Consider the following 23,143-nt stretch of genomic DNA (forward strand, 5'->3'; position numbering starts at 1 on the left):
TTCTAAGGCTCTGAGTGATCTTGCCCCCACTTAACTCCTCAGCCTCATTTCTGGCATGTTTCAGGTGCTCCATGCTCCATTCACAGAGATGCTCTTTTGGTTACCATGCTGTATCCAGACCATGCTCCATCCAGAATGTGCTCCATCCAGACCATGCCCCATCCAGACTATGCTCCATCTGTCTGGTCCATGAGCCCTCTATCTGGTCTGCGTTCCATCTGGTCCATGCTCCATCCAGGCCACTCTCTATCCATTCCCTGCCCCTTCTATCTGGTCCATGCTCCACCTGTCTGGCCCTTGAGCCATCCCTCTGCTCCATGCTCCCTCGCAGTCCTCCGCTCCCTCTCTGCCTTGTCTGCTCCTCTCCCTCTCTCCCTGGCTTAGGCTCCTCATCCTTCATCCTTTACTCTAAACTTCTTTTGAGAAGTTCCCCCAGTTGGTCACATCTTCTTATTGAATGCTCCCTGCTCCTTGACAACAGTTTGGCCTTTTGAAGTCATCAACTCGTTCTCTGTGATAATTATTGCAACATGGTCTCCTCTGCTGAGCTGGAAGCTACAGGAGAGAAGAGCCTGTTTGACTCACAGCTCTGCTTCTAGCACCTCGTGGTGGTTTAATAAACATGGGCTTCTTTCTACGACTGACCACTTGGAAAATGTAATTGGGCCGGAGGAGAGGCAAGGCAGGGTGCTGGGTTGGGTCAGGGGATGCCGAGGCCTGACTTGGCTGAGGCAGTCTCGGGGCTCAGGGAGCAGGGAAGAGGATGGGGATGAAGGCGGAAGCCTTGAATGCTATTCTAAGGAGTTTGGTCTTCAGCAACAGGATTATAAGCAGGGGGTGACGTGCTCAGCACTGGGCCTCGGGACTTTGGAAGATAGCCATGCCTTCTCACCATACAGCCCAGGAGCTGCCCTTGCCCTTTCCTTGGAGGCTGACTTACTGCATGGCTATGCATCCCATTCCTGTGGGGTGGTGGTATTGAGAGTTGGGCCATGAGAGGGCATGGGGAGACCCAAGGAAGGCCTCTTGAAGAAGGTGGAGATGTTGAGCAGGCATTGGAAGCGCCCACTGCCCACTCACCTCTGTGTTTGGAGTATACAGGGTGACGTGGTGTCTCACAAGGACTGTCATAGCTTGGGTGGGCAGGCTGTTCCCCGGAAGTTGAAGGACCCCTTTGCACATATAAGCTCTGCCCTTAGAGCTTCCCATTCTGCCATGCAGAGCAAACCACCGCCCTTCACTTTGATTAAGAGGTAGTTGACCGTGTAATGGCCAAAGCATGGTCAGCCTTGCCTGGTTTGCCTCTTCTCAGTCTTTCCGAGTTGGCATGGCCTTCCTAGGGGAGACGCTACTTCAGGGAGGGGCGCCTCTTCCCCATCAGCACCGCTCCCTCACACTTGACGAGGGTGTTACGTTCACCACGTTCCTGCTTCCCAATGCCAAATCAGGCCTCAGAAAGCTTTCTGGAAGTGACACCAACTTCAGGGACAAGCCCTGGTTCTGGGGTCAGCACCACTCCATGGTTCCTGAAGAGATGGTAGACTATGGAACGTAGGCTTTATGATTTTTGACCTATGTAACATGGTCCACTAACTCTCAGTATCCAATCCATCCTCGGAGGGCACCCCGGAGGTGTTGCCAACGTGAGGGAAGAGAACGGTTCTGCTGGGTTTAGCTCCGGCACTGCTCCATGGTAATTCCTGTTGCCTATGTTTGATGTCTGAATCGTGCAACAAGGCTTCTTAAATGCACCCTCTGAGGGGTTTTCTGGAGGTGATGCAACGTGGGGGCAAAGACACCAGTTCCAGACTCAGCCATGATTCTTGAAGAGATGGTTTGCCATGTGGCATATGCTCCAGGAAAGATTTGCGTGACGTGGTCCACCACTTCCCAGTAGCCCAGCCAGCTTTGGAGGGCTTCATGGAACCACTGCCACCTTCAGGGGGACCCACCAGTCCAGCCTCCATCACGCTCTGTGGTTTTGAAGAGAGACTTCTGTAGGTTGAAGGGCCTCTGTTGGTACTAATGTCCACCTCTGATCGATCATAAACTCAGTCTCAGAGGGGTTTCTGGAGGCAGAGCCAAGATTAGGGATGAGATGAAGGTCCTGACTTTAGGCAGTGGATTGACCAAAACAACATCTGCTTTGTTTACGAAGATGGCATGGTGGTTACCCCTCACATCCAATCCAGCCTAAGAGGACTTCCTGGAGATGCCCAGACTTTGAGACCGAGATGGCTGTCAGTCTTTCCTTGTGGCATAATTTTTTATGCCCCAAACTAGGGCTCACGACCCGGGCTTCACGTGCCCTGAGACTATTTGCTTGGCCTGCTCAGTATAACTAGAAGGTGCTCTTTGTGGTTGCACATAGGCCATCTTATAGTTCTCATTTTGCTCACCACTCCCCCCAACAGTTCTGTTAGCCACATGCCATGCCCACCCTCCCTCTATGCCCACCTCCCCGTTCCCTCAGATCCAGCACAGTGCCTGGCACGTAGTAGGCACTTAATCAGTGTTTCTGGAAAGATGAAATCCATAACATCGTCCACTTCTGCTCAGTGGGACTTGCAGCCTTGGAGGGCTTCCTGGAGGAGTTACCAGCTTTGGGGATAAGCCACCAGTTCCAGCATCAGCGTCAACTTCTGACAGTGGAAACAAGACTTCTAGCCTGTGTGTGCTTGTGGCATGATGCATGTGTTGTGCTCAACCTGCCCTCTGATTCCCCTCAGCTTTGGAAGGCTATCAGGACGTGTCCTCAGCCTCTGTCCTCGGCGTCCCTGTGTGGTACTTGGAGAGATAGTAGACCGTATAGCGTACGCTTTATCTGTGACGTATGTAACACGGTCCACTAACCCTCAGTATCAAATCCATCCTCGGGGCTCCTGGAACCGACGCCATCTTCGGGGAGGCGCCACTGGACCCAACATCAGCCCTCTCCATGACACTCGAAGAGATGGTTTTCTGTATGGCATGTTCTTTTCTGCATGGTGCGAAATGACATACTCTCGCTCTTCTTATATCAAGTTCTGCCTCGGGAAAGCTCGCCATCTCTGGGGAGGAGATCTTGATTCTTTCTGGGATCAGTGCTGCTCTCTGGCATTCCATGACGTGGTTGACTACGCAACTCTTGTTTAGTATACACCATGACCTGCTTCTTCTCAGCATCAAATGCAGCCTTGAAGAGGTCCCCAGAGGCAACTTTGTGAACGTGAGCCTTCTTCCACTCGTCACTCCCATCGTGCGGTACTTGAAGAAATGGTTTACCGTCCCACATACATTTTGAGTATGTATGTGGGATGGTAAACCGCTTCTTGGTATCCAGCCCAGCCATCCAAACCATCCCGGAGAGAGCCTGAAGTCAGAGAAACGACACTGGCCTCAGCATCCTCCCTGCTCCGTGGTACTTGGCGGAATGGTAGACTGTTAGATGTGTACTTAACCTGTTAATGCTTGCAACGCAGTCTTCTCCTCAGTGTCAAACACAGCCTTCAGGGGCTTCCCTAGGACAATGATAACCTCCAGGAAGGTGTCCTGCTTCCACGTTGGCACATCCCCTGTAGTACTTGAAGAACGGTGGTCAGTGCCGCGAATGTTGACGAAGGAGGGATGTTCCACGTTCTGCCTCGTCATCCTCCAAGCTGTCCTCAGGTGGCTTCAGGACTGAGCACCCACGTAGAGCAGATCTGGGTACACATGAGACGATGCCACTCCAGGTACTTGAAGACACACTGACTCGTTGTTTTCATTGACGATGCATGTACAGTCTATCTTTTTTCCATATTGAGTCTAGTCATCTTGAGGAAGGTGCCCTGGCTCTGGACTCAACATTGATCCTCCACGAAGCTCTGATCGGCCCTGCCGTGTATGCTTACAGACGAGGCACATTCCATGGCCCGCTTCTTCCCTATCTCCAATCCAGCCTTGGGGAGCTTACTGAAGATGCTACCAGCTTCAGAGTCGAGTCGGAGCACTGGTTCTGGCATCAGCACCAACCTCACGGTACCTAGAAAGGGTTCGACCGCACTGCATGTATTTTATTAACAGCGTATGTAACATGGTCTACTTCTTTTCAGTATCAAATTCAGTCTTGGAGGTCTCCAGGGAGGTCATGTCAACTTCTGGAGATGAGGTGCCACTTCTGGCACCAGTACTGCTCTGGGATACTTAGTAGAAGTTGACCATGCTTCATATGTTTTACTTACAACGCATGTTACTTGGTCCACCTTTTCATAACAGCAAATGCACCTTGGGGGGCTTCCAAGAGGCAACACTAAGTATCAGGCATAGCGCTCGTTCGGCGTCATCTCCACTCGGGGTCCTTGAGGGGTTTCTCTGTGCTGTGTCCACTGCATCTCTAGCAGGCCTTGCATGGTGGGCTCTTCTCAATACTGCATCTAGCCTCAGAGGGCTTCCGACGGTGGTGCTAACGTGAGGAAAGAGACGCCGGTTCTGACATCAGCCCTTTCCACGGTACCTGAAAAGACGGTTGACCATAGAGCATGCGCTGTCTCTAGGTCGTATGTAATATGGTCCACGTCTTCTCAATATCAAATTCAGTCGCAGAGGACATCCCAGAGGCAAAACCAACTTCGTGGGAGACACATTGGTCTGGCTTTAGTACCAGTCCACAGATACAGAGAGATGGTAGACCATAAAGTGTACGTGTTGTTTATGACGTATGCAACATGGTCCACTAATTCTCAGCACCAGGCAGACTTAGGGGACTTCCTGGAGGCCATGCCAACTTGAGAGCAGGGTCTGTGTGGTAGGCGCTCTCCAGCAGAGGTCACTGGGTGATTGGCTGTAGACCACATGCTTTATTTATGACATTGGCCACTTAGTTCCCCAACCAGTACTCAGCACCCAATCTCAGCCTTGCAGGGCATCCTGGAGGTGGTAGCATCATTGGACATGGGTTTGTGGTCATTGCCCCATTTGCCGATTGCTGATAATTCATGATGCACATTGCAAGGGCTTCCTGGAGGCAATACCAAATTAAGGGGAGAGAGGCTGGGTCAGCGTCACTTCATGGTATTTGAAGATGCGGTTGACCATGCTGTGTACGCTTTATTTATGACGTAGGACACATGGTCTACTTCTCCTCAATATCACATCTCGCCTTGGAAGACTTCCAGGAGGTGATATCAGCTTTGAGGAAGAGCCACTGTCCTGGTGTCAGTACTGCTGCTGCTTGGTACTTGGAGAGAGGTGGTCCGTGGCGCGTTCGCTTTATTTATGGCGCACATTACACGGTCGACCTCTTTGCAGTATCTAATCCCGCCTGGCAAGCTTTCCTGGAGCTAACATCAACTGTCGGGTGGGGACACTAGGTCTGCGCTCAGTGCCACTCACCGGGGTTTGTGATGTGTCTGTCTTGTGTGTGACGATAACTCATGTGTGGCAGCCTTCTTCTCAGCAAACCACTCTAGTTTGGCGGCTTCAAGGGCAAAGGTCACTTGCGGACGAGGAGAATGGCATCAACACGTGCCTGGGTACATGAGATGGTTGACCAGAGAGCACACGCTTTATTTGTGCCGTTTGTGACCTGGTCCACTAACCCTCAGTATCTAACACCCCCCTTGGAGAACTTCCAGAAGAAATGCCGACTTTGGGGAAAGAGACGATAAACCAGGGCCAGCTGGCCTCTACTAGACTTGGAGGAGAGAGCATCTGCAAGGCGTTCTCTGTACATGTGCCAGATATGGCCCACGTGGACTTATTTACAGTAGGATCTCTTTCCTTGGAGGGCTTTCTAGATGTGAGGCCCTCCAAACCCAGGGGAACGGACATGCTGTCTGTGCCTCTCCAAAGTGCTAAAGTGCTCAGCTGACCAGACTGGGTGCACTTTATTTATGACACAGATCATTTGGCCCAACACACCTCAGTATCTGGGGAGTCCCTGGGAGGACCTTTGCGGGAGCCAGCCTTGGCTTGGGGCATCTGTGTCTTTCTATGGTTCCTCAGAAAACTTTACCCTGGGGGTTAACTACAAATGTGACAGCTCTGGTGCCCGGCCTCTCTATAGTACTACCACCCTCTGGCCATGATGCCAACTTCAGGAGGTTCCGGCTGCCTTTGGGGTCAGCTCCATTGGGCTACTTGGATGGATGGTAGACGGACAGCATGCATTCAACTAATGGCTTACACCAGCAAATCGACTAATGTGCAGTGTCCAGCTCCATATTAACAGGACTTCCAGGACTGAATGTCAAGTCTGGGAAGAATCAGTGTTCTTGTCAGTGTTAATCAGTGGTACCTGAAGAGAGGTTTTCTGGGTTTCTGTTTCTTTAATGAAGATGAAACACACCTAGTTAACCTCTTTTCCAGTATCAGATCCCATCTTGGAGGCCTTCTGGTCCAGACCTCGGCTTCGGGGAGGGGCGTTACTGTCAGCTTCCAGACAGTGGGCAGAAATCAGTGGTTGAGCACAAACCCTGTGCCTTATATTTATGACTGATGTCACCTGTTCTACTAACCGTCAGTGTCCAATCCCTGTTAACAGGACCTCCAGGACTGAATGTCAGGTTTGGGGGAAGAATCAGTGGTATTCATGTCGGTGTTAATTGGTACCTGAAGAGAGGTTTTCTAGGTCTCTGTTTCTTTAGTGAGGGTGAAACGAACCTGGTTAACCTCTTTTCCAGTATCAGATCCCACCTTGGAGGCCTTCTGGTCCAGATCTCAGCTTCAGGGAAGGGGCGCTGTGGACACGAATAAATGGTGACCTATTCCATTTATCCCCTATTCCACTAACCTTCAATGTCTTGTCCGTTCTTAGGAGGACTTCCCAAGGCGATGCCCACCTGGAGGAAGGCGGTGGTCCCCATGGCAGCTCCATGCCCGGGAACACGCAGGTAAGTCATCTGTGGCTGCATTTGTCTGGCTTCTGACAGATCACACAAAGCCAGCCCAGGTCAGTATCCAGCCCACTTTGGAGGGATGGCTGGTGTTTGCCACTTTCAGTGATGGGCTTGGAGTCAGCGCAGCCCGTGTTAGGTGAATGCCTGTTGCATGGAGAGCATGCCCTGGGCAGACAATGTCGGTGGCTTGGACCACTGCCCCTCAGCCTGCAGTTTATTCTGAAAGGATATTCTGGATATAATGACATCTTTGGGAAGAAAAGCTGGTTTCGAGATCAAGATGAGACCTGGGGGTCCCTGGAATTGGTCTGGGGTGGGACCTGTTTATTTCTAACATGAATTCTGGAGCTGATTTATTTTTAAATCTGGAGGAATGCTTGATGCTATGCCAATTTAGGGGGAAAGGGCTTTGTCATCAATTCTAATCCAGGAAAAGTGAGCAGAAAGCCGCCTACAGGCCAAGTGCTTTACCAGGGACACGCCTGGTCCACGGACCACCGTATCCAATCCAGCGCTAGCAGGCGATGCTGCTGTGAGGGAGGAGGCTGTGCTTCTGTAGACGCTTCTTCTCTGTGGCACTCAGGAGAGGTTTCCTTGGGTGTATTCATTTCTTTTACGACAAGTCATTCCCGCTGACCACTCTTCAGTATCCAACACCCCTTGAAAGCCTTCCTGGACGAGACAGAAGCTGTAAGCCCCAGCCCGGGCTGAGTGAGCCGAGGCCGCTGCTTCCCTCTCTCTGCACATCGTGTCTGATGCTAACGCTCCTTCCCAGGAGGACGTCATGGAGGCAACGCCACCGCCCGGGAAAGAAGGTGGTTCTCGTCCAGCTCTAAGGCCAAGGCACAGAGGTGGGTTGTCGGCTGTACGTTTGTTTTGATGGCAGTAGGCTGTGACTCTGGGTTCTGGGCTCTTTTGTGGCATTTGGGGAAGGGGCATTGGGTTCTCAAGAAGGGCCAGGTCTTTCCACGTCAACCTTACTTTGATGAAAGCCAGAAGAGGTGCGATGGCATCTCCTATTAGCTGATGCCCAATCGTCATTGTTTCCACCTGTAAAGAGCCCGGGGGCTGTGAAAGAGGAGGAAATGTGAGAGCAGTGAGCACACCGTTGCCTCTGAGCTCTCCAGGGCCGGTGGCCACCGAGTGCACGCAGACTGGGCACTCTGCTGGTTAAGCAGGAGTCAAAAGACGGATTGCGAGGATGTCAGGAGGCAGCACAGCTCAGTGACTCTCTTATCCTCTGCTTTAGAGGTCAGCTTAGGGGAGAGGGCAGGGCAGTCACACAACTGGATTAAGAGGAAACCTGGAACTTGCTTTCCCTTGATTTTTGACTCCCGTCTCTCCAGTCCTATCCGGGTTGGCCGGCCTCCCTACTGAAATGAAAGAGAGTCCGGAGATAGCAATATTTCCCCTACAATGAAAAAATTATGATAAAAGGACTTTTATAGCAAAACAGAAAAGCCAACTCAGAGTTGGCGCAAACATTTGGCAAAATAACTTCGGGAAATGAAGTTTGTTTTCATTCCTTAATTCTCCTGAATTAAATGGAAGGCAGCGGGAGGTGTGAAGTGGTGTTTCATCTGGAGGATGGGGGCCTGGCCTCACTCCCAGCCCTCTCTGCCCTCCCGCGGCAGGAGGTTGTAGTGAGCACTCGCTTTACATGTGATTAACCGGATAACGTCCATCTGTTTTAGAATCGCACCTTGTCTGGGAGACTGCTTGGACCCCTGGCCACTTCCAAGCAGCTGCCTGGGTGTCAGCCCCAAGCAGGCCACGTCACCTGCCTCTTGACCGCAGAATGCAGCATTTACGTGTGAACTCTCTCCTCCTGCACTGACATCAGGATGCAAACCAGTGCTGGAGGCGCTTCCTGAGGGCTGACTTCCAGAAGGATGCTGTGGCTCCACCTTCAGGAACCCCAGTACCTGGAGAGAGGTTGTACCCTAAATGTCCTCTGTCTTGGTGGAAATGATTTCACAGGACCGTCTTTCAGTATCAAGTCTTAAAGGGTTTCTTGGCTGACCTGCGTAGGCCACTCTAGGCTCTCCGCTTATATAGGACACGTGACATCCAGTTGATCTGGTACAATGTAGACTTGGGAAAACTTCCTGGAGGTGACACCAACGTCAGTGAAGATTCAGAAGTTTTTTGTTTTGTTTTGTTTTTGTTTTTTTTTGTTTTTTTGATCAGTGCTAATCTTCGATACTCGAAGGAGAGGTTGTCCGTGTTGTCTTCTCTTTATTTATGATGAAACATACACGGGAAACCTCTTTTTTAGTATCAAATCCCACCCTGGAGGCACTTCCTGTTCCTGATGCGGCCTTCAGGGAGGGGACCTTGCCGCTGCACTCTGAGTAGGCCCAAGGAAGGTGGACTGTGTGACGTGATGTGGGAAGTGAGGGGTGAGGGGTGTGCGGCCCTGAGGATCCAGCCGCCTGTGGACATCTCCTTGGAAGGGAAGCCAAGTTTGGAGAAGGGCCCATGTTTCTGTGGTGGAGGGAGGTTATTCACTGTGGTTTTCATCCATTCGATGACTCAGGGTGGGTGGTGGCTCTTCAGCTGTGGGGTCTTGCTCCGATGGCATTCTGGACACACTGGCAGCATCACTGAAGGGACTGTAGTGCCATCCACTCTGCAGGGTAGCTGAGGGGATGGTAGACCGGTGACGTGCACTTCATTTATGATGTAGGTCACCCGTTTGACTATCCATCAGCACCCAGTCCATCTGTGGGATGGCATCTTGGTGCACATGGCAACTCTGGAGAAGATGCAGGAGGATTTGGGGCCAGTGTGAATCCGCAGTGTTTCAGGAGGGGTCACCCTTTTGGGGGCTCCCCTTCCCACCTTTTAAAAGTAAATACAAGCAATCATCAGTGAATAATCTCTGTGTCAAATCCTGCCCAGGGGGACTATTAGCCCGATCACAGAAAATGTCAAGGAAGAGGGCCTGGTATCAGGACCCTTGCCAGGGGCAGGCCCACCCCATAGCGTGTGTGGAATGCAGGGTGTTGCCTGGTTCAGGGGTCCAGTCTGTTTTCGGGGGGGCTTGGGATGTGTGTGCAGTAGTGCCAATGTTGGGAGCGTCTGTGGTTGTGATGTCAACTATGTTCTGTGGTCCCTGAAGCCTGTCCGAGGAGCTTGCCACGTATATGATGAGTGTCACATGGCCCATCTCTTTCCAGTGGTAAATACCACCCTGGAGGATGTCCTGGATGGGAGGCCAGATTCGGGCAGGGCCGTCGGTGTCTGCACCACTACTGGTGAGTGAATGGATGAGGCCGGAGGAGCTGGCAGTGTGGCTCTCATGCCCCTTGTGGGCCATGACCGCTTAGAGGCTAGCCTCTCCCTGGATGGGTTTCAGGTCCACCATCATCACTTGGGGGAAGAGGCTTTGTTGCCATCACTCATTCTGTGTCTGTTTTCCCCCTTCGGCTGACTTGTGAGGATCCAGAGATGGGTTGTTTTTCGGCGTCACATCCTACCTAAGACGCATTCTGGATGTGACAGCAGCTTCAGAGAAGGGACGTTGGCGTCGTCATCAGTGAAGGTGCGGGTGTGAATGTTTCGCGGGAGACCACACGTTCTGTTTGGCCTGCATCTCCTCGTCCTCTAATGCTAGGTGTCCTGCCCTTACCCAGGACCGCTTCTGGAGAGAGGCCTCAGGGGTGCAGATGGGCCGCCCCGTCCCTCGGCGTCGTCCTCGGCTGGCTGGCCCACTGTTCTCGCAGCAACGGCAGGGCCACAAGACAGTAAGTGAAAACCCCTCGGCTCTGAAGGCCTGAGACCGGGAACTGGCACATTTCTGCCCGTATCTCAGGGCCAAAGCAAGTCGCATGGCCAGCCCCTAAGACAAAGGGTGGGAGGTAACACTTCCCCCGTGAGCATGAGGGGTTATGGTGGGCAGTGGGTGAAGGGGGGTCATGGAGCCAGCAGGTCAGGCGTCCACATGGGCCACTGAGAACCGGGTTTCATTCATTATTCAGCCATAACTCAGGAACTCCCCATTTCCTGTCCGCCGTGCGGACGCTTCCTCGAGCTAAGGCTGGCCAGCAGTGGTGACACTGTCAAGGCCCCGGGTCATTCCATTGCATCTGAGGCCGTGCTGTCCATGAGCCACTTTCTGTGTTGTTGACGAAGGTTAAACATCCCTTCTGGGGCCCATTTCGTGGAGGCGTGTTGCCCAGCCCTCCCACGGGACCCGTTTGTTCTCAGGACGTCTGCCGAAGTGACGCGCAGGGCGGAGAAGCAGCCGTGCTCGCCGGGTCTGACATGCGGTACTTAAGGAGAAGTTGCCCGTGTTTTTTTCGCTTTATTTGTGACGAAACATTCGCGGTGCACTTCTTTTTCAGTATCTACTTCTGCCTCGAGGACATCCTGGTTCGGATGCCGACTTCAGGGAAGGCACGAGGGCTCATGGTGGCCTTCCGTTAAGATTTTCGCAATCCTGTCTTCTCCCTTCCTCAGGTCCCCTTGACTTCTCTCATGAAAGTTCCCCTCTTCCTACCGTGTGGCTTGAGTTGTATTGAAACCTCCCCTCTCTCTCACACACACAGACAGCCCCCCCACCCAGCCCAGGGTTAAGTGAGTTGTTTCATCCCTCCCCCTTTGCTGCTGTGATTGGTTCAAAGATGGGCCCCTAACTCCACTGAGCCCATGACATGCAAGTAGCTGTTTGCTTGAGGCTTCTGGGAGATGAACTGTTTCTCCCTCTCCTGTGAGAGCTGCCAGGGTAAGCTCTCTATGTCCCCTTCAGCCATGTGACATGATAACATCAACCTTGAAGCTCCCACCACCATTTAAAGACCCAGAGAAAAGTGCCTGGGACTGGCCGTGGGGGAGCTGTGCAGACCTAAAGAGAGAAGCCTGTACCATAAAGGGCATATTGGGGAGTCAGAGAGGAAGCAGGACCTGGGTGACATTGTTTGAGCCCCTGGATCAAACCCTGCCTGAAGCTTGCACTGCATCTGCACTTCTTAGTTGCATTAAGCGTGTTAGTTATATAAAGCCTGTAAATCCCTTTATCGTTTAAGCCAGTTTGAGTTGGGTTTTATCGTACTTGGGATATAAACAGATGCTACCACACCACTGTAGTGAATGGAAAACCTGCGTTTTTCTTCAATGATGGTTCACTTACTATCCTGTCTAAGATGAGTTCTTGGTGAAAAGTGATTTTTTCTTGTGGACTTCCTGTGTTTGTACTTCAAAAGTGTTGTCCTGGTGTTTATGAATGACAAATAATACGTGATTCACGTGTTTTGTGTCCAGGCAAGGGCCATCGGCATGGGCCCCTCTCCAGGAGACCTGAAGGGTGGATGGTGGACTCCTGAGCATCTCCCTTGACCCGTTCGGCCTCAGCGTCCCTCTCTCCCTGGGAGGAGTTTCCGGAAGTGGTGCTGACTTTGAGGAAGGCATCTGCTTGTCCCTGCTCTTAGGCTCTCTGTGACGGGTTTGCTGTATTTGTCACAAGTCATGCTGAAGTGCCGGCGGTTAGAACCAAACCACATCTCGAAGGAACCAGGAGTGTCCTTAAGGCGGGGAGAACTGGCCTCAGAACCGTGCAAAGCACACGGATGGACGGGTCCACTGAGAGCTGATGCTGCCCTGGGGGCTGGTCTGAACTGACTCTGCATCCTCGGTCCCCATCTCTCGAGATGCCTTACAGGAGCCGCTGACTCTCAGAGAAGATTTTATTTGAGAGCCCAGGACCATCCTGTTTTCTCTGAAATGGTGCTCTCTGTGAACATTTGTGGCATTGACAGTGAACATTCTGGAACCTGTGTGCCCTGAGTTGCATTCTGCCCGTGAAGACTTCCTGGGGTTCTGCAGCAGCAGCCGGCCGTCTGGGGCGGGTTTGCTTTTTCTGTGATGGCGCCACCACTCCCCACGCCCAGCGTCAGCCTCGCCCGCGGGGGCCTCCCAGCCGGGCCACACTGCGGGCAGGGAGCGGCCGTGTGCCTCCCGCAGGGGGAGCAGAGGCCCTGTCGCTTTCAACACACGTTTCGTGGACGGTGTTTGCCCTGCCGCGCCACCACGCCCTGGCCCCCAGCGTCCCGTCACACCCAGGTGGCCTGCGGGAGGTGAGCGAATGCAGACGCGTGCCCGCCGGCGCTAGTCTCTGGTCCCTGAAAAGAAGTTGCCCATGTTATTTTCGCTTGATATGTGACGAAACAAACATGGTGCACTTCTTTTTCGGTATCAAATCTCATCCTGAAGAGATCCCTGGCCCCACTGGAACTTTGGGGAAGGGCCTTGGTGTCCTTACGCTCATGGTATGTACGTGGGGGATTTGCCCCCTTCGACTGTGTGTTGGTGGGTCTGGGGGTGCTCGGTGGCTGGCCATGCTCTGTCCAACCACAGGCAGCGTCCACCTCTAAGAACGGGCACAGCTGGCGAGGCCTCGGTCACGTGCCAGCTCCCCACTGCAAGGGAGGCCCGGGAAGCACGTTTCTGGGTTCTGTCCCAACATTTGAGAGGAGTTCAGATGCGAGCAGCCAGAGAACCATACAACTAAACGGCAGCCATAACAGCAAACAAGTAGCCAATGTCGGTCATCCGCCAGAGCTCTCCAGAGATGGCGCGGGGGGTTGCCAGTGCGTGTATTTTAAAGGTGCCCTGTCACCCAGGAGGACTGTCATCCACACGTCCATAGTAGACCTGATTGGGGCCACCAACTGCAGTGGAAGGCAGCGGTCCCCGTGGTCGTGGGGGACGGGTTTTCCCAGAGCGCTCATTCCGCTGGGACTGACCCCTTCCAGCCCGCCTCTTTCCAGGTTCTGCCTCAGAAGGATGAAGGATGTGTTTCTCGACGCCGTCAACAGAGAGGGGCCACTGGTGTCAGCTGCCAATGAGGACCAGCGAATGGGCGTGCCTGCAGAATGTGTGCTCATGAAAGACGCTGCCGTCCCGGTCCCTTAGCCTCCGCCTTCAGTCCATCCTCAGGCCACCTCCCTAGAGGAGGGGCCGTGCGGCTCTGTGGATGGTTCTCATCGGAGGAGAGGTGAATGCGCTTGATTTAAGATGAATCATTCTTGGTCAACCTCTTTCAGTATCAGATCCAACCTGGAGAAAAGGCTGTTTGAGCCGAGATTCTTGGTGGCGTCTGCAGCTCCCTGGGGTAAGTGGCAGGCTGTGGTCCAGAGAGTGTGTAAGCGGCAGTCCTGGTCATCTGGCCCACTAACCCTCAGCGTCTGTCTTCCCTAGCAGGAGTTCCTGGAGCTTGGCCAGCCGGGCTTACTCTCGGTGCTCCGTTTTGGAACTCAAAAAGAGGTTATCTGTGTTTCTTCGCTTTATTTATGATGAAAAATACAGGCGCACTTCTATTTGAGATCAAATCCCGTCACAACAGTCCAGCACCGACTTCTGGGACGAGATGCTGGTGGCAGTCCCACTCGTGGCTCTCGGGCCATGCTGGCCTCTGCACATGCCTGTGTAATGGTTGGCTCTCCTGCTCCACCCATCCCCCAGGGCCTGTCCTCCCCTCAGAGATCTTCCTGGAGGCGGAAACACCTTTGGAGAAGCAGCAGCTGTCTTCAGGTCAGGCTCATCTGCGGTCTGTCAGCAAAGGTCGTCCAAGAGGGGCAGACACAGCTAACCTGGTCTACTTGTTCGAGTACCCCCCTTCTAGATGAGGGGTGCCGACCTCGGGGAAGGCACAGCTGTGGGAGCACCTCCCCAGGGTTTCTGAACTGCAGGTGGAGGGCATCCTGTGTCTGTCACATGCCTCCAGGCCCATGGACCTTCAGAATCTCTTCAGCCCAGAGGGCCTCCTGGAGGAGTTCCGGTTCTGCATTCCCTGTGGAAGGTGAAGAACATTTGTCCCATGATGCCTTTGTTTTATGCCCGAGGAACATGAAAGGTACAGTTCTCTTTGCGAATGGAGCCTCCTTCCCCATCTCGGAGGGCTTCCGACTCCTGCCACTCATGTCAGGGAGGGCACTGCTAGCTGCACTGCCCCAGGTACGTCCAAGGAAGGCCCCGAGGGAGCATTCCGTCTCTGCTGGCGTCCGTTCTCCTTGCCTCAACTCCCACCATCCGTTTCCTTTGCAGGAGGATGCTCTGGCAGCCGGCGGAGAAACAGGGTCACAGAAGCTGGTCTGAGATGTTCGAAAGGAGGTTGTCCGTGATGTATTTGCTTTGTTTGTGGCAGATATTGCACGGTTGATCTCTTTTCATCATCAAATGCCTTCTCGAAGGACTTGCTGCGCGGTGTTGGGTTCGGGAGTCGGTGTGAGTGTTGGCCCCTCTGAGGGTGTGGGAGCAGATGGTCGACCAGATGGCAAGTGTTTTTCTTTCTTTATTTTCCATTTTGAGGACCGAGAATTTATTGAATGAATCACCATATAATCCTGTTTCCTAAGGTAAATCTATAAAGGTGAAAAATTAGGTTCTACAACACCCATTTTCTCTTTAAAAAATTGACAAAGAAATGTGAACAAAAACGTGTGCAACACAGTTTTCAGATTTTTAAAAGAATCTCAAAATATATGCTGTCTGGTCCCTTGGTTTCTAAAACTTACTTCTAAAAGAATGGATAAGGCACAGACATATGCTGAAAAAAATTGAAATAACAAATATGAGATAATAATGGGAATTTTTATGAATATGTCACAGGTGTCCCGATGTTTTAGTATGTGACTTATTTTAATAACTTTTTTTTTCCTGCTTTTTTCTCCCCAAATCCCCCCAGTACATAGTTGTATATTTTTTAGTTGTGGGTCCTTCTAGTTGTGGCATGTGGGATGCCGCCTCAACGTGGCCTGATGAGCGGTGCCATGTCCGCGCCGAGGATCTGAACCCTGGGCCGCCGAAGCAGAGCTTGCGAATTTAACCACTCGGCCACAGGGCCAGCCCAATAACTTTTTTTTAAAAAAAAGACAAAATATCAATTTGCTTGGGAAAGTTAACATTTCCAGGTGTCTATCAGGCTATGAGGTCTTTATGCAGTCTTCAAATGCCCCCACGATTGTCGGGAGCACCCCAGCTGCCCAGGGCAGTCTCCGACGTCTCTTTCTGGAGGCCGTACCTCAACTGTTAACATGTACCTTTTTCTTAAACTTGGAGGGGGCTCCTCAAGATTTGTGAGCAAGTGGTTTATACAAGACGTGCTCTCAGGGAAGGCCATTCCAGGAGGCAATGCGGGCAGCAAGAGAGGAAAGGGGATGAAGCCACACGGCGAGCAGACACTTGCCAGCTCCCTGCCCTCGGCCCCCAGCCAGCGTCTTAGCCTTGGCAGGACGCTCAGGGAAGGATGCTGACTTCTTGGAAGAGACAACAGGTGGGTTGACACGGCTCTTCCAGGAGACCTGAGCAGGATTCCTTCGCTGGTCACAACGTCTATCCCAGATCTTGCCTGGCTGCCTGCATTTCAAGTAAAAAAAAAAATAACCCGACCAGGCGTGATTCCTCGAGACCATGCCCTTGTGCGTTGCCGTGCTTGCAAAATCCACTCCGGGTACAAGAAGGAGGTTGCCCACAGAGGATGTTGGCTTTACTTGTGACTTAGACCATCGGACCCCCTAACCGGCCGTGTCTCATTTCTTCTTGACAGAGCTTCACGGAGGGAACGCCAGCCTGGGGGCGTGGCCCTGCTCCCGCCAGGATGTGGAGAACGCTTGGCCATGTGGGTTTGCTTTATTTGTGACAAATTGTGCTTGGGGCTTTGGAGGGCGTCAGGATTGCTTCCTCAGCAGCTGCGAGTGCAGAGGAGGGACTCTGGCCCTTTGTAGGTGATGGATGTTACCTGTGCACATACCCTCCATCTCCGCTTGTCCTGCGGAGAAATGCCTGACTCCACCCTTGTGACAGGCAGTGGCTTTCAAATAGAAAACTTTTTTGAACCAATTCCGACTTTAGGAAAGCAGTGTTGGTGTTGGTGCTCCTTTGTGGAATAGGAACGTATGCTTGGTTTAGAAGGAATGCCACGTGGCCCATTTGTCTTCAGTGTTGAATCTGTGTTTAGGAGGACTTCCTGGAGGTGACGGCAACCTTGCACAGTGGGACTGAGTCTGGGATGATTTTTTGCTGTTGGAGGCATGCTTTACCAAGGAGTCACAGCACCTATTTCAGTAAGTCTCTGCATCTGATCCACCTGAAAAATGAGTTTTCTGGAAGCTGTGCAGTTTTAGGGGGAGAAGGGTGGTGGCTAGTAATCAGCCACTCTGCTGTATTTGAAGAGATATTGTTTATAATCTTTATCTCTAATATACCCCTACCAGCCTATCGCATCGACTCATCGAATCCTGCCTATTGGGATCTTCTGGACACAGGTCTCACTTTCCGGAAGGTTCTTTGATGTCCTCCTCCTTCTAAGGTATGTGAAAGGATGCTTGACTATGCAGCACACACTGTTCTGACCTTTGTTGTTGGGTGCCTTAGAAGGCTTCCTGGAGTTGATGCTGACTTTAGGAACTCTGTAGGGTTTTCTCTTTCTGTCTGTGATATTTTTGGAACTTGAGGATGGTCATCCCTACTGTGCTTGCTTTATTTAGGGTGAATTTTTGAACTACGTCCACTTTTTCAGAATCAAACCCTGCTTTGAACCTCCTCCTGGCCATGAAATTCCCACTGGGGAAGAGACCTCAGGGTCGCCCACAGCTGGGTGAGTGACCCAAGGCAGGGCAGACCCAAATTGTGTGCCTTTTAGTCAGGTCCGTCATCTAGACGTGACGAGGCCGGGTCTGACGTCACAGCGCCTTCGTGGAACTTAGAAAGTGCCTGACCGCCCCACGTTGCTTTTATTCTTGATGAATTGTGTTCAGGTCTGTGCTTTCCAGGGATGTTCAGTTTTTGGTATTCAAAAGGTGGATGTTCCTGCTATGTTTATGGTATTTATGGTTAATCATAGAGGAAAATCCACATTTTCAGTATCTAAAGTTGCTTTTAAAACATTTCTAAACAAAAATCCCCCTCAGGAAAGAGGGGGGAAAGTCACCGGCCCCCCAGGGGCAGTGAATGAAAGGAAGGCGACTCCCAAGCCTGTGTCCTCACTGGTAATGGGACAGGTGCCCTCCTCAGAGCTCACCATCACTGCTGCCAACCCCGGGGGCCCTGCCCCACGGGCCTGTCCTGCATGACCTTTATTTTTGATGGATTGTGCTTGGTTCATGCTTTCCAGGACTAAACCCTTCTTTGGTATTTAAAAGGTGGATATTCCTTCTATGTTTATGTTGTTTATGGTTAAACATAGAGGAAATTCCACGTTTTCAGTATCAAATGCTGCTTGGAGTCATTCCCGGACTGAAAGCACCGTCAGGGAAGCCGGAGGGCCAAGCCCCTCCAGGGTAAGTGGAAAGATGGCGGGCCGGCTCACAAGCCACAGCCGAGCCACGTATCTGTGGACCACCCGCCCGGCTCCAGGAGACGCTCTCGCCGAGCCGCCAGCTCGGGAAAGCGGCTGGGTGTCTTGTCACCGTTTCTCCATGGCAGCTCAACCGTCTTTTCTGTGTGATGTTCTCTCATTTTTGATGGATTAGTGCCTAAGTTCATGCTTTCCGGGATTAATCTTCTTTGGTATTTAAAAGGTAGATTTTCCTTCTATGATTACGTGTTGGATGGTTAATCATAGAGGAAAATCCACATTTTCAGTATCAAATACTGCTTTGGGAATATTTTCGGGACTGGAACCGTGGTGAGGGGAGCGAGGTAGGGCCGGGCCCCGCCAGGATAAGGGAGAAGATGCTGGAGGGCGGGACTCGTGCTGCTTTTGAGCCGTGTGCCTGCCGACCATCACCTTTCGAAGCCCCCTCTCTCTAGGGAGCCAGAGGGGCACGGAGGCCGTGGTTTGTCATCACCGCTCCGCCGTGGGACTGAACACAGCTTGCGTGGCTGTGTCGCTTCCGTCTTTGATGAACCACGCACAGATTTGTCCTTTCCAGAACTCAGTCCTTCTTTGGTATTTAAAAGGTGGATATTCCTTCTATGTTTACGTGATTCATAGATAATCATAGAGGAAAATCCATGTTTTCAGTATCAAATGCTGCTTTGGAGATATTTCTGGAAGAGACTGCAGGGCTGGCCCGCTCCCGGCCCCCTCGGCCTGGGCAGGTGAGAAGACATGGAGTGCACGTCACGCCTTCATTAAGGACGTGTGCCTGAGGATCCTGCCCGTTTGGGAGCCATTGCTCGCTGAGGAGCCGACTTGGTGAAGATTATACTGTGGGTCTGTCGTCCCAGTTGTCCATGGAAGCTTGTCTGCCCAGTGTGACTTTCGTTTTTGAGGACTCGAGCACAGGATCTCCTTCTCCTGGACAGAACCCTTCTTTGGTATTTAAAAGGTAGATTCTCCTTCTATGAGTACAATATTTATGATTAATCATAGAGGAAAATCCACGTTTTCAGTATCAAATGCTGCTTGGAAACCTCCAGGGATGTGAAGTCACCATCAAAGAAGAGATGGCACCGGCCCCTCCCGGGCCCAGGAATGGACCATGACGGAGCTCTGTGCTTTGTGTGAGAGCTCTCAGCCTGCAGTGTGCTGTTACGAGGCTATGCTCTCAATGTTGTTTCATTGACCTTGAATGAATTTTGCTCTCTGTGTGTTTGCCATGTTTATGATGCGTTTTCCAGAATCCACCTCTTCCGCAGTAACCTCAGGGGGATACCTGAGTAGGCTGTCAATTGGAGGAAGGGGCACTGGTGGGGCTACCCCTCCGGGGGATACGGGAGGAATGGATGCGTGTTCCACCCACAGCGTGTACTCCACACACAGCGTGCGTTGCCTGCCCCGCTAACCCTGCATATCCGATCTGTTTATCTTAGGCTCGCTCCTGGAGCTGGTGCCAACTTTGTCACAATGAGAATGGCTTTCCCGCCACTGATATCGTTTGCTACTTGAAAAGAGATTATCTTTCATGTGTTTGCGTTATTTGTAATGAATCTACAAGGGCAGGCTCCCTCTGAGGAGCTAATCCTGCCTGGGAAAGGCTTCTTGGAAACAAGGCTGACTTCGGGGACCCATCAGAGGGCTTGGACTGCTCCAGAGTTTGCAGATGCCTGGTTGATCACAGGATGTGGGCCTCTTTCTTGCTGTTTGTGACCTGATCCGCTCACCCTCCTCATCCCATGCATCCTTCAGAGAACTTTCTGGAAGAGATGAGGACTTTGGAGATGATGCAGTGGTTTTCTTTCTAGAGCTGCTGTCCTGTTTAGAAAGGGGTGCCTTCCTCGGGGGGCCTACTTAATATAACGAGGAAGCATCCATGAGCTGCTACCCTGGCAAGTCTTCCCAGACATGATGGCAAGCTCTGAGACAAGACCTTACGGTCAGTTCATCTCCTAGATGTCTGAAAGGATGGTCAACAGCAAAGTCGGTGTCTAATTTAAATTTGGGTCATTTCGGGGCCTGCCCGGTGGCGTAGCCGTTAAGTTCACACGTTCCGCTTCTCGGCGGCCCGGGGTTCACCGGTTCGGATCCCGGGTGTGGACATGGCACCACTTGGCAAAAGCCATGCTGTGGCAGGCGTCCCATGTATAAAGTAGAGGAAGATGGGGATGGATGTTAGCTCAGGGCCAGTCTTCCTCAGCAAAAAGAGGAGGATTGGCAGTAGTTAGCTCAGGGCTAATCTGCCTCAAAAAAAAAAAAAAATTGGGGGTCATTTGGTCTACCCACCCTCCATCCCCAGCCCATCTTTGCACTTACTTCTGAGGCTTAATGGCCCCTTAAGGGAAGGGGGTGGATGGTGGGTGTTGGTGCCAGTCCAGAGTAAGGGAACGGGGTGGCCCCAGAGTACCATGTTTTGATGGGACTTGCCACTGGGACCATTAAGCCCCAGTGCCCTCCTTGCCCATAGGCATTCTCTTGGCGTCGCTGCCAATTGTGATGGAAAGACTGCGATGACTGGTATCCTTATCTGTCTGATTAGTGAGAGTTGGCCCGTGGGATTTCATTTTCCTTTGTGAATCTTGCACTAGACCAGTGCCTTTGAGGAACAACCTGAGTGGCTTTCTGGACATAAGTTCAGGAGAAGGATGCTTGTCTTAGCTCTGCTACACGGTTTGTGAATGGGTGGTCAATCATGGAGGTGCTGGGTTTTCCTTTTTTGCTTTTTGTCTGTAATGGTGCATGCTATTGTGCGTTCCAACCCCCAGCAGCTAATGTGTCCTCAGGTGGACTTCCTGGAGGCAGTGGCCTTGGGCAGAGACGGTGGTTCTCTCCCTGGAGCGATTTTGCAGGCCTTGAAGGAATGTCAGCCATGTGACATCCGCCTTATGTCAAGTCATCCGGGATTGCCCTGTCTTGGGGAGACAATCCTGTCTCGGAGAGGTGCTAGGAAGTACAGCCCATTTCAGGGCAGGGTTGTCACCGGTCCCTCCTCCTTGGTCTCGGCCCCGCAGCAGGTGAGCCCCCTCTGGGGAGGACACGGTGTGGCCCTCCCCGGACCTGCTCTTTGGTACTTGAAGAGAGGATACCCTTTGTATGTTCACTTCATTAATGACGAATATACAGGGGGAGACTCTTATTTGCGTATCAAACTCTGACCAGGAAGGCTCGCACCCAGCTCCAGCTTCAGGACAGAGGTGCTGTTGTCAACCCCTCTCAGGTATGTCCTGGCTTTCCAGGCCCAGATGTGGGCTTCAGCTCTGATGCTGGTCCCCGGGTCCTCCTCGGGAGACTCCTAGAGGCCATGCCGTGCTGGGGGCGGGGGGGTGGGCAGGGGCGGGCCTTGTCTGTGCTCTCTATTGTCTGCCCTGAGTTTAACGGTGATTTGGTTTTTTAAAGATGAATCATGCGTGGACCTGCCCTCGGTCAGCATCAAGTCATACCCAGAAGACTTGCCAGTACAACGTCAGGCTTAGGAGAGCGACGTGTTGTCAGACCCTTTCAAGGGTAACTCATGAGTGACGGTGGACCACAAAGCACCGACTTTGTTTATGATGGTTTCAAGCCTGATCAACCAACCGGGTGAGTCCATCTCAGAGGACTTCCTGGAGGTGGCGTCAGCCTTTGGGAAGAAGCTGAGATGTGCTCGTTAATCCTCCTCTTCAGCGTTCAGGCGGATGTTCTGCCGCTCGTGGTCCCTCAGATGAATCTATAAGCGCTAGTTCTATTTGTGACTTGTGGTTCAAGGCCCGCCTGGAGACTGTCCGCAGGAGCTGCGTGGCCCTGGGGAAGAGCTGTGGGAGCCACACCCCGCCAGCCAGGTACGTGGATGTTAGAAGGTCGGGGGAAGTGCTTCTGTCTTGACGTTTGTCCTCTGGTCCTCTGACCTCCTGCATTCTGTTCACGCTTAGGACGACGGCCGGAGGAAGAGGGCTCTGATCTGTTTACGGAGACATTTCTCGGGCCATGTGACTGTCCGCTTTCACCCCCTGGCTGCCATGGGGGGCATCACAGCAGCGCCCCTGGAGGAGAACGAATGCCGTCTGAGACAGGTGAGCCTCTCACTTGGGGATGAGTCAGGTCGCCCACTCACCCGTGGCTTTCTGCTCCTTCCGTGGGGACCCCTTCAGCAGGGGAGGCCGCCATGGGGAATGGGTCATGGCTCTGCTTTCTCCATTACTCTCTGGTACGTGGGGTTTGACTCCTTTTCCATATCAACTTTTTCCTAGTATGGCCTCCTGGGCATGAAGTCAACCTCCAGGAGCGTGGTGGGGAGGAGGCTGGTGCTGGGGAACAACATTGATCTCCCTGCCTCTGTGGGAGGTATGATGGGTTGGTGACCACAGGGCCTTTGCTTTGTCTGCGGTGTAAATTCACCAGGTCCCCTTGCCCTCAGTGCCCAGTGCGTTATCAGGAAAACTTCCTGGAGAAGGTGCCCGTGCTGGTTCTGCCCCAGCATCGTTCTACAGAAAGCAAGGAGCCGAGCTCGTACACTGAAAGGTCATGGGGTTGATCCCCTTTTCAGGAACAAGTCCTGATTTGGAGAGATTCTGGGAAATGATGCCAATTTCAGTGAAGGGGCACTGGGGTCTGCCCCTCCTTGGCCTCTGAGGGATGGAGAGCTGACCAGTGAGCACACACCTGGCAGGCGGTGTGTGTCCCCTGGTCTGCTGATCCTGCCTCTCCATCCTACTCCCCAGGATGAATCCCGGGAGACGAGGCCAGCCCCCTGAGTGATAGCCATGGACCTGCCCAATGCTCTTGTTTGGTACTTAAAGCGAGGTTGCCCTTTGTATATTCGGTTTATTGACATAGAATATACAAGGGCAAGCTCTCTGTGAGTATCAAACCTTGTCTGGGAGTCTCCTTGGACCCCGTCCACACTCAGCAAGGGATGCGGTATGTGTGTGCATGATGGTGCGTGTCCATTTGGTGTGTGGCAAATCGCTCTGGGTCACCATTTTGCAGA

The 23,143-nt window shown here is 52.4% G+C and overlaps 1 protein-coding gene and 19 non-coding genes across 20 annotated transcripts in view; all 20 read left to right on the forward strand.

The window, feature by feature from the left end:
* LOC111770414 (uncharacterized) overlaps positions 1-12,986 on the forward strand; it is a 41,812-nt gene extending 28,826 nt beyond the window's left edge. Inside the window, exons 15-20 of the mRNA XM_070249453.1 lie at positions 6,776-6,851; positions 7,633-7,708; positions 8,552-10,117; positions 10,309-10,404; positions 10,496-10,606; positions 12,123-12,986. Of these exons, the coding sequence (XP_070105554.1) occupies positions 6,776-6,851; positions 7,633-7,708; positions 8,552-8,694 (295 nt within the window). The 3' untranslated portion in view covers positions 8,695-10,117; positions 10,309-10,404; positions 10,496-10,606; positions 12,123-12,986. The remainder of the gene's footprint in view (positions 1-6,775; positions 6,852-7,632; positions 7,709-8,551; positions 10,118-10,308; positions 10,405-10,495; positions 10,607-12,122) is intronic.
* On the forward strand, positions 1,531-1,597 carry MIR379 (microRNA mir-379). The gene has a single exon (NR_033020.1). It is a non-coding gene; the product is annotated as a microRNA mir-379 (primary transcript).
* On the forward strand, positions 2,783-2,864 carry MIR411 (microRNA mir-411). Its single transcript, NR_033026.1, has one exon. It is a non-coding gene; the product is annotated as a microRNA mir-411 (primary transcript).
* On the forward strand, positions 3,251-3,313 carry MIR299 (microRNA mir-299). Its single transcript, NR_033008.1, has one exon. It is a non-coding gene; the product is annotated as a microRNA mir-299 (primary transcript).
* On the forward strand, positions 4,480-4,540 carry MIR380 (microRNA mir-380). Its single transcript, NR_033021.1, has one exon. It is a non-coding gene; the product is annotated as a microRNA mir-380 (primary transcript).
* MIR1197 (microRNA mir-1197) lies at positions 5,001-5,120 on the forward strand. Its single transcript, NR_033003.1, has one exon. It is a non-coding gene; the product is annotated as a microRNA mir-1197 (primary transcript).
* Positions 5,192-5,277, forward strand: MIR323 (microRNA mir-323). The gene has a single exon (NR_033009.1). It is a non-coding gene; the product is annotated as a microRNA mir-323 (primary transcript).
* On the forward strand, positions 5,487-5,571 carry MIR758 (microRNA mir-758). Its single transcript, NR_033044.1, has one exon. It is a non-coding gene; the product is annotated as a microRNA mir-758 (primary transcript).
* MIR329A (microRNA mir-329a) lies at positions 6,240-6,337 on the forward strand. Its single transcript, NR_033010.1, has one exon. It is a non-coding gene; the product is annotated as a microRNA mir-329a (primary transcript).
* On the forward strand, positions 6,537-6,677 carry MIR329B (microRNA mir-329b). The gene has a single exon (NR_127956.1). It is a non-coding gene; the product is annotated as a microRNA mir-329b (primary transcript).
* On the forward strand, positions 9,059-9,139 carry MIR494 (microRNA mir-494). Its single transcript, NR_033035.1, has one exon. It is a non-coding gene; the product is annotated as a microRNA mir-494 (primary transcript).
* Positions 9,465-9,585, forward strand: MIR1193 (microRNA mir-1193). Its single transcript, NR_033002.1, has one exon. It is a non-coding gene; the product is annotated as a microRNA mir-1193 (primary transcript).
* Positions 11,135-11,206, forward strand: MIR543 (microRNA mir-543). The gene has a single exon (NR_033040.1). It is a non-coding gene; the product is annotated as a microRNA mir-543 (primary transcript).
* On the forward strand, positions 12,974-13,055 carry MIR495 (microRNA mir-495). Its single transcript, NR_033036.1, has one exon. It is a non-coding gene; the product is annotated as a microRNA mir-495 (primary transcript).
* Positions 13,056-14,921: 1,866 nt separating this feature from the next.
* Positions 14,922-15,064, forward strand: MIR3958 (microRNA mir-3958). The gene has a single exon (NR_127954.1). It is a non-coding gene; the product is annotated as a microRNA mir-3958 (primary transcript).
* Positions 15,065-17,993: 2,929 nt separating this feature from the next.
* Positions 17,994-18,059, forward strand: MIR376C (microRNA mir-376c). The gene has a single exon (NR_033018.1). It is a non-coding gene; the product is annotated as a microRNA mir-376c (primary transcript).
* A 686-nt stretch (positions 18,060-18,745) lies between these two features.
* On the forward strand, positions 18,746-18,827 carry MIR376B (microRNA mir-376b). Its single transcript, NR_033017.1, has one exon. It is a non-coding gene; the product is annotated as a microRNA mir-376b (primary transcript).
* A 296-nt stretch (positions 18,828-19,123) lies between these two features.
* MIR376A (microRNA mir-376a) lies at positions 19,124-19,191 on the forward strand. The gene has a single exon (NR_033016.1). It is a non-coding gene; the product is annotated as a microRNA mir-376a (primary transcript).
* A 2,049-nt stretch (positions 19,192-21,240) lies between these two features.
* MIR1185 (microRNA mir-1185) lies at positions 21,241-21,326 on the forward strand. The gene has a single exon (NR_033001.1). It is a non-coding gene; the product is annotated as a microRNA mir-1185 (primary transcript).
* A 1,617-nt stretch (positions 21,327-22,943) lies between these two features.
* MIR381 (microRNA mir-381) lies at positions 22,944-23,018 on the forward strand. Its single transcript, NR_033022.1, has one exon. It is a non-coding gene; the product is annotated as a microRNA mir-381 (primary transcript).
* The last annotated feature ends 125 nt before the right edge of the window (positions 23,019-23,143 follow it).

The sequence above is a fragment of the Equus caballus genome, chromosome 24, assembly GCF_041296265.1.
Source record: "Equus caballus isolate H_3958 breed thoroughbred chromosome 24, TB-T2T, whole genome shotgun sequence".
Taxonomy (NCBI): domain Eukaryota; kingdom Metazoa; phylum Chordata; class Mammalia; order Perissodactyla; family Equidae; genus Equus; species Equus caballus.